Source organism: Lepidochelys kempii, chromosome 1 (assembly GCF_965140265.1).
Source record: "Lepidochelys kempii isolate rLepKem1 chromosome 1, rLepKem1.hap2, whole genome shotgun sequence".
Lineage (NCBI taxonomy): Eukaryota > Metazoa > Chordata > Testudines > Cheloniidae > Lepidochelys > Lepidochelys kempii.
In genome coordinates this window covers 56,285,994-56,294,861 of record NC_133256.1, presented here as the reverse complement: position 1 = coordinate 56,294,861, position 8,868 = coordinate 56,285,994, and the positions used below count along the sequence as shown (strand labels likewise).

Sequence of the window (8,868 nt, the reverse complement as noted above, 5' to 3'; positions counted from 1 at the left end):
TTTGAATTATTTGTAATTTATTCCCTAATTTAGCATATATGTATACCACATACACATGCCATTTGACTCAGACAAGTGACAGAATAAATTGGCCTTTAGCTTTACTGCAATTTTCTTCCTCTGTAACTACAAAACTGCTGGAAATTGGCAGTCTGAAAAGCACCACTTTTGCCTTCACACCACTTACTATGAGTGTCACACAACCTTCCTCCACTAGATGGTCAACTCTTTAGCAAATATGAAACTCCACACTAGACCATTATTCAAAGTTTCAAAGATTACTGTATTCGCTTATTTTGTTTAAGTAACATACTTCAAACTTTGATGTGGAGTTCTACTAGCTAAAATTTGGTCAAAGACAGAAAAACCCTTAAATCAATTTGAAAAGACAGTTTGATAGTTTCCAAAATAAGTTTTTGCATGTTTTATAGTATTTGATAGCAGCTTTTTATTGGTTACAAAACCTAAGCCCATATACAAAATTAGGAACACATTTAGATGCCTCTTTTGAAAGAACGTTTTAGTCTATTTTAACTGATAGTTTAAAAAAATAATAAAAACAATGCAATTTTTAAACACTTCTGAAAACTTAAAAGTGCAGCAATATACTTGGTTTCCTTTATTAACTATGAAATGGTGCAATCCCAATCAAAAGCTGATAAGGTCACAACAGAAAGAAATGAGCAAATGCTTTGTAGTGCTTTACTCACTTCTTCGATGTTCACTTTTAATGTGATGCACTGAGTGCAAGAAAAAAAATTAGATCTTCACAGTTATGGAAAATCATGAATGTAATCTCAATTTTTATGTAATCTCTAGGAAAATAGCGAGTGCAGGCTGAAAAGGGTAACTGTCAGTCTATATGGCATATAGAGAACTAAACTGAGAATTAAGAGGGGGAAGATTTGTTCACATCATCATCAGCTGGAACTCTAATTTCACAAAACTTTGTGACCTTACTAACTTTGACTTTATATTGTTTAGTTTTAGCGAACACCACACAGTTTAAAGATTTTAGACTATAGTATGTGACTAGGATGCAGTTACCATATGAAGCTTCAACTCAACTTTTGGGAAAAGAAAAAAGGCACAATGAACTTCAACTCAATTTTATGTGCACAAGAGTTGAAAAATCTGAGCCACCTTAAAGAGAAATTGATTCTAAAATTTATAAAACCTATAAATAATCAGAGGCCAAACCACTATATTAAAACAGATTATCTAGCAAGTAAAAATCTTGCATTTTAAACATACACTTGTATCTATTTAAGATACAAGACAGCTCGCTCTTTAAAGTGGCTCCACCTTGGCAGATATATATTTAATGAATGCACACCTGCTATGTGTTGTTCATCCGTGGAAAAAAAACAGCTGATCCACAAAGCTCTGATGGCATCTGTCCTTATCTTCATCACAGTAAATACAACCCACATCCAATAACTAAATTAGTTTAGATTTTCCTATCCCTTCACATCAATGCATTGGGAAATTACACCCAGTAAACAATGGCAACAAAACCAGCTTGTGTGATAGCTTACAGAGTTTCAAATTATTCATCTTCACCCCACCAAAAGCAAATCCCTTTGAAAATAACTGGGCCAGACGACTTTCCAAAAGCAACGACCTCTCATATTACCAGCTTATATAAAGTTATTTAATGTGTGCTGCATATCAGGCTTATTCTGAAAAACTGCAGCTTCTAAACAGCCTCACACATCAACTAGCTTGTAATTTTTTTAAATCATGTACTATATGGTTTTAGACTCATTTCTGAATTACTCTTCCAATACTCCAAGAATGAAACTTTTATGATGCTTCTAAATAGCTGCTGGTTTGTTGCCAACCACATCATCATAAGCACTGGTTACTAAGTAAAAAATAGTTTAAGACTAAATTACAGTAAACATGAAAGCTCCACAGTTTAAACCCAATATAAATCAACCTTATCCAATGATCAATTTAAAATGAAATATACTGACTACTGGAAGTTGAAAGCAAGTTTCCTTTTAACCAATGCGCGGTTTTGGACAGATTTTTTTTTTTTTTTCTAGTCAAGGACTCTTGCTTTCAGCTTAAACAGAAGTTTAAGTCCATAACAGGTTGTAGCTCAGGTAAAATACCATGCACAGCATCTGATTACTTCAAAACAGCAGGAACACACAGGCTGAAGTGAGTGGTCAAATAGGGCTTGCTGTTCTCAAAAATTAGGTATAACGGCAAAAGCTTTACCAGTCCAAATCTACAGTTCATTCTCCAACCCTGGTTTCTGAGGCAGTTAATGAACACACATCAATTACTGATAGATGAAGTACTTTGTTTTTTAAACTTAACTGTTTAATCAATTGCCAAGTGTAAGTTACTTTTATTTCAGTTTCACCAATGAAATTCATTTGGCTTTCATTTTTGAATCTATTCTTCCACATAAAGTATATGAAAATATGTTTGTGGAGGACGATGGAGGCTCAGACCAAACTGTGCCCCTGAAAAGTCTTCCAAAATGTATGCATCATACCAAAGTGTCTTGATCCACAGCGCACCATTTCCCAAAGAAGTTACTTTTCCGTGGAAAGCAGATGTGCCACCACTATGAAATTTTCTTAACAAAACTGCAGATTGCGGTTGTCAGCATGTGGCACCAGGGAAAAAGGCAAAAAAAGAAGGTAATTGGGACTGTTAAAAAGAATTTTAAAACAGTTTAAGAGATCATGCATATGCATTTACAGTCCACGTGATAGTGACTTTTGGCAACTGCAAAGTGACCGATACACGGCTTGCTTTAGAAGCATCAAAACGAGGAGGCATGTGTGTCTTGGAGCCTTTTTTTTTCACTTGGTAGCCATTTGGTGGTGCTTCGTATTGGTGTGGGACAGAGAAGCTGCACTGTATTGAACTTAAAAATTAAATTCTTTTGTTTGAAGATTGGCGGTTGGGTCAAAGTTGTAAGTACCTCCTTGAGTGGCTTCAGGAATGAGGCTGGGATCTTCATCAATCTATAAAGATATAATAAAAAGTAATCCATACAAACCCAACACCTTATACAAGTCATTTCACATACAGGGATGCATAAATATTTCATAAATATTGGCCAACTGAAATTTTTGTTACTAAAAAGTGAAATGCTAATAATTTTAGCCAATTCAATATAACTTTTTTAAAAAAGAAAAATCATGCTTTGCTCTAATGCCATTAAGGAAACAGATGCATCAAATCCTTATTGATTGCATTACCACTCAATTACAGCAAAGACTCAACTACAAAATTAAGACTGAAATTTCAGCTTTCTAGTCATATCAGCTAATCACTACTAGTGAAATATAAAAACTAGTTTTGTGCTTTTTTCAGGGTTACCAATTGTATTAAACTGATTTTTATCTATAGCTGATAGGAATTCTTGTCTCTCTCTTATTTTTTTTTTTTTGGTAATCAGTATTTTCTCTTGGATTCTGAAGAATCTAAGTTAAGTTATTTCAGAGTGATTTATTTTTTTAAACTTCTCAAACTCCCAGCTGAATATACTATATTATTTTACACAAGAAACAAACTTAAGCTGTCTTACTGGTGTCACATGCAAACCATCAGTGTAGAAGAACCATGATTCAGTTTCCCCTCTCTGAGTTTTAAAGTTAGGCACACAGGTAACATTTTGTTTCTAGTGAAGGCTAAAACCGTCAACAGCATTACACTATGTACATCTGATTTCCAGCATACAGTGCAGCATACAGTCGACCTATACTAGGTTGACTTAGAGCCACTGCATTAATTACTGTGGTGACTGACGTTCACACTACCCTCCTTGGGTCAGTGGTGTGTGTCCTCACCAGGAGTATTTTCACCGACCTAAGAGGGGGAGTGTGGGGAGCGGAAAGCCTGGTCTCGGTTCTGCTGACAGCTCCCTGCCGGGAGCCTGGCTGCCCTGCTGGGAGGGGGAGAAGTCGCCCGGGGCTCCCAGCTGAGTACGGGGTCCATTCTTGCCCCGGCTCCCAGCATCTACGCAGACACTGTGCCGCCCTATCAATACTGATGTAAGCCCAACACCCCTCGTTGAGGTGGTTTTATTATGTCGGCATAGCAGGGGAGTTACATCGGCAGGAGTGTTTCAGCATGTATACCTCCACTCTTTTATTGACAAAAGCTGACTTTTGTTGACAAAACTGTGTAGTGTAGACAAGGCCTTAGGATTTTGGAGTGCTGACTCCTAAAATCCTTTGGTTCCTCTTTACTTCAGGAAACGCACTAACTCCTAAAGAGAGGAGAGGAGGAAAGTCTGTTGATCTGCAGAGCAATACATTTGGAGAACAAGTTACTGACAAATAACTTTTCTCCTTCATGACAATACTTATTACTCTTAATGGATCCCAATGAAGCTCTGCAGAAGCAGCAACAATCCTCAGCAGAAAAGCTGAGTGCTAATTAAGAAGACCTGGAGCACTTTCCCAAACTGAGGATCCAATCTGGATTCAGAGTTGATACAATGCTTTGTAAAGTGTGACTGAACTACGACTAGCAGCACTGTCATCTTCTATGAAGAAGCACGCCACAGTTGATACTTCTTTAGTACAAGGGGTCTGTCATCCCTTAGGAAGTCAGGGGAGGGTTAGTCTGGTTTCTGAAGAAAAGGACCACAGCTGCATGCTCTACTGCAGGGAACTACAAGGGAATAATGTAGGGTTAGCAGCACAGAGAGAATCAGTGGCCTCCAGTCTCCTCCAAAAAGGGAGTAGAAGACATTCCACGGGGTGGGGAAAGAAATAAAAAGATGCTTCTGGGCTGGGAGCTCTAGTGCTGTCAGGCAGGTGAGCTAAGCATAGCTTCTTTTCCCCTCATTTGTGTAATCCTGTTAGAGGGCTGGGGTTGTTTGCCTTAGTCCTTAAAAGGGACAGAATACTGTTTTGGGTTTGATAGTTACTTGTTATAAATAATCACCTGAAGAGTGTTGTCTAGCTTTATTTTGTGGCTCCTCATAGGACCCTAAGACATACTGACACTGAAAATCCAGTAAAGTTATAACAGAGCTGCCCAAAAACCAAAACACAATCCACTGAATCATTGTCCTATTTACTCCTGGGGGAATTCTGCAGAATTCGTGTCCCTCGCAAATTTCTTTGCTTCCTCTCAGAAAAATGACTGACAGGGAAGCAAAAGGGAAGCTGCAAGAGCAGTCACTTGCCCCTCCCCAGCAGTGTAGGTATGTCATTTCGGGCAATGCAGAACCCCCACCCTGCCAAGCCTTACCCCCTGCATCCAGAGCCCCCCTGTATCTAGCCCTCCCCAGCCCCACCCAGTGGCTCCTACCCTACGCTGGGCTCAGGTACTAGTCCCGACTGGGCTGGGGGAGGAGCACATTTCCCCTGCACAGAGCAGGTGGGGCAGATCCACCTCCAGAAACCTCCCCTGGCTCTGCACCCCATCCCCGCTTCCTGCCCCCATCACTCCTCAGCTGTGGGAGGAGAGATCACCCTCCGTCCACCCAACCCCTGTGTATTCAGACTCTGCTGAGCCTCAACCCCTGCACCCAGACCCACCTGAGCGCCCCCCCGATCCAGACCCCGCCCCTGCACCCAGACCACCCCCCACTGAGCCTCCTGCACTCAAACCACACCCCACCGAGACCCAACCCATAGGCACCTTGACCACCCTGATGAGCCCCCCACACCTGGACCCCCACTGCACCGAGCCCCATTCCCCCCAGCATCTGGACACCCCCGCACCCCGCTAAGCCCCAACTACCTTCACCTGGACCCCCCTGCAGAATCCCATTGCCTCCGCACCTGGATCTCCCCGCAACGAGCCCCTGTGCATCCAGATCCCTCTCGCACTTGGACCCTCTACTGGGCCACCTGCACCCAGATTGCCGCACATGGATCCCCCACACCAAGACCCTCCATACAGTAACTCCTCACTTAATGTTGTAGTTATGTTCCTGAAAAATGCTACTTTAAATGAAACGATGTGAAGTGAATCCAATTTCCCCATACGAATTAATGTGTGTGTGTGTGTATATATACATATATATATATATATGTGTATATATATATATATATATATATATATATATGTATATATATATGTATATATATATACACACACACACACACACACACACCAGGGGTGAAAGTAACTTTAAAGGACTTAACGGTCTGAGCAGGGGGTGTGGCCTCAACCAGAAGAGGTGGGGCCTTTAAATCATGATTTAAAGGGCCCAGGTATTAAAGGCCCTGGGGCTCCACAGCTGGGAGCCCCGAGCCCTTTAAATCACCGCCGGTGCCCTGCTGCCACTACCCCGGGGCTCTGTCAGCGCTTTAAAGGGCCCGGGGCTTCGGCCACTGCAGGGAGCCCTGGGCCCTTTAAATCGCCAGCCTGGGGAAGCTGGTCCGGTCTGGCACGGTGTACCGGCTCTTGACGTACTGGACCGTACTGGCTTACTTGCACCTCTGATACACATACAGTATAAATTTTAAACAAATAATTTAATACTGTACACAATAATGATGATTGTGAAGCTTGGTTGAGGTTGTGGAGTCAGAGGGTGAGGTATTTCCCAGGGAATGCCTGAATGTTAAATGGTGAACTAGCACTCGGCTGAACCCTCAAGGGCTAACACATTGTTGTTAATGTAGCCTCACACTCTACAAGGCAGCAGGAATGGAGGGAGGAGACACAGCATGGCAGTGTGTGTGTGAGAGAGATGCACATTCCCCTTTTAAGTACGTTGACCCCACTCTAAGTACATTGCCTTTTTAAGTAGATCAGCAAGTTGAGACAGCAGGTGCTGCCAGTAAGCTCCGTCCTCAGCCCTGTCGTGTCCCGCCTCTGCTCTGTGGAGATGAGGTACAGGAGCGGAGAACACCCCGACATTAGCACCCCTCTCACCCCCGCACAGCAAGCAGGAGGCTCCCAGGAGCAGCTCCAAGGCAGAGGGCAAGAGCAGCACACAGCAGTGGGGGGAGGGACAGCTGAACTGCCCACAAATTTATAGCCTGCCGGGCAGGCTGCTGCACAGGGAACTTAGGGGAGTGACAGGGGGGCTGCCGGTTCACCCTTGGTTCCAAGCCCCCACCAGCTAGCTCCAACTGGCTGCTTTTTCTACAAGCAGTGGATAAAGCAGGCGGCTGCCAAACGACGTTATAAGGGAGCACTGCGCAACTTTAAACAAGCATGTTCTCTAATTGATCAGTAATGTAACAACAAAGCAATGTTAGGCGGGACGACGTTAAGTGAGGAGTTACTGTACTTGGATCCTGCCGGGCTGAGCCTGCCTGCCTATACTTACTGCGCCAGGCACAGAAGGGAAGGGCCCCCGACATGTTTCTGGGGCAGGCGAGTTCAGCCTCACCACTGAGTCCGTGTCTGGGGAAGAGGAAGAGTGCACTACAAGGTGATCTTCCATCTCCATGTAGCCAGTGGCCTGCGCTCCCCCACTGCCATGCTGGAGCCTCCACATTTATTTACTGACAAATAAAATTTGCAGAATTTCAAAATACTGTGAATAGAATTTTTATTTTTTTGGTGCAGAATTCCCACAGGATCACCTAGTCTATGATTGCGAGGATCCAACCACTTGGAGGCTAACTTCTATGCCTAAAAATATCAGCACAAATGGTCCTAAACTGTGCAGAAGTCAGGACTGTCTTGAGGTCCTCCTGCACTTTCAAAACTGCTGCTCTGAAAGAGCTGAAATAGAAGCTGAAAAATTTGAAGCTAACGATATTTGTCAGATGGCTAAAAAAGGATTTTCCAGAATGTCTAACCCTAGTGTTGCCGGCACCCAGTGCCCAGAGGCAAACAACAGCAGGGGTTTGTTGCCTGGTTTGTGTTACTTAATAAACACAATGGGGTGGAGAAGCAGAAAAGTTTATTTGGAATTTTAAAGAAAGGTACAGGGAGAGAAATTTTAAATTTTGCACATTAGAGCAGGTTATTATATATACACTTCTATATTTTTTAATGTTACTGTACTATACATTAGTTAATTAAAGCTTTGCATAAATGCTTTGCTTTTTTTAATATGGGTTATAACAATGTTTATTTTTTGCAACCTTTAACAAGCATTTTTAGCAACTTAAACAACTAGCACATTTTGTCTGGCCTTGTAGCTGTCTTTTTTGTTATTTTTAACTTGGCATCAGCAAACCTTATACTATGAGGCATTATTTACAGCTGCAACATTATTTTAAGAGCAAAAGAGCTTACTTAAACCAGCCAGGCCTGAGTTCTATTAAGGGGGGTTGAAAAGAAGCCCTTAAGCCTACAGCAGGGAGACTTCTTTGACCCTTATGGCCTTCCATCCCCTCGACTTAATTAGTGGCTATACCCTGGGGTCTCCAACACTAGGACTTTAACTGAGTCTGAGAAACCCCAGAAAATAATGGTGGTGGTATACCTCAGGACTCTAAGGAGGAGTGCTTCCTTCTGAAAGATGCTCAAGGCAACCCCAGCAACTTTAATCACAGACCTGTTGGTCTAACTTCTCCCCATCTCATCTAGTTTTGAATTAAATGCATCAGTACCCACAGAAGTTAAACCATTTTGACATTAACTTTGGAACACAACCTACCTGATATCAACCAAAACTACCTCAAAACCATTAGTCATTGCTAAAGACTACCTGCAGAATCTGAAATACAAACATCTTTTCACCTGACTTTTAGTGGACAGAAACTTCAGACTCTTTCCCTGCAGAGACAATAGGCGCATGCCTGGTAACTGGCACTCCCAAAGTTAGGGCTGCTACCAAAATGGCTTAACTTTATCGACCCCTTATCCAAAAGATATAAAGAGAAAGCTCGACCAGACAAATCTCTCAGAGGCTGCAGATTGTAGGAGAATACCTGAGAAAGGATGTTGAATAAGGAGTTTAAACTAAGGCTG

The 8,868-nt window shown here is 42.3% G+C and overlaps 1 protein-coding gene across 3 annotated transcripts in view; it reads right to left on the bottom strand.

Annotated features, from left to right (window-relative positions):
• The window catches only part of KPNA3 (karyopherin subunit alpha 3), a 79,657-nt gene continuing 70,789 nt past the window's right edge, over positions 1–8,868 (bottom strand). For all 3 annotated transcript variants that reach the window (XM_073343537.1, XM_073343548.1, XM_073343558.1), the window contains one exon: positions 1–2,990. In XM_073343537.1, the coding sequence (XP_073199638.1) occupies positions 2,892–2,990 (99 nt within the window). In that variant the 3' untranslated portion in view covers positions 1–2,891. The remainder of the gene's footprint in view (positions 2,991–8,868) is intronic.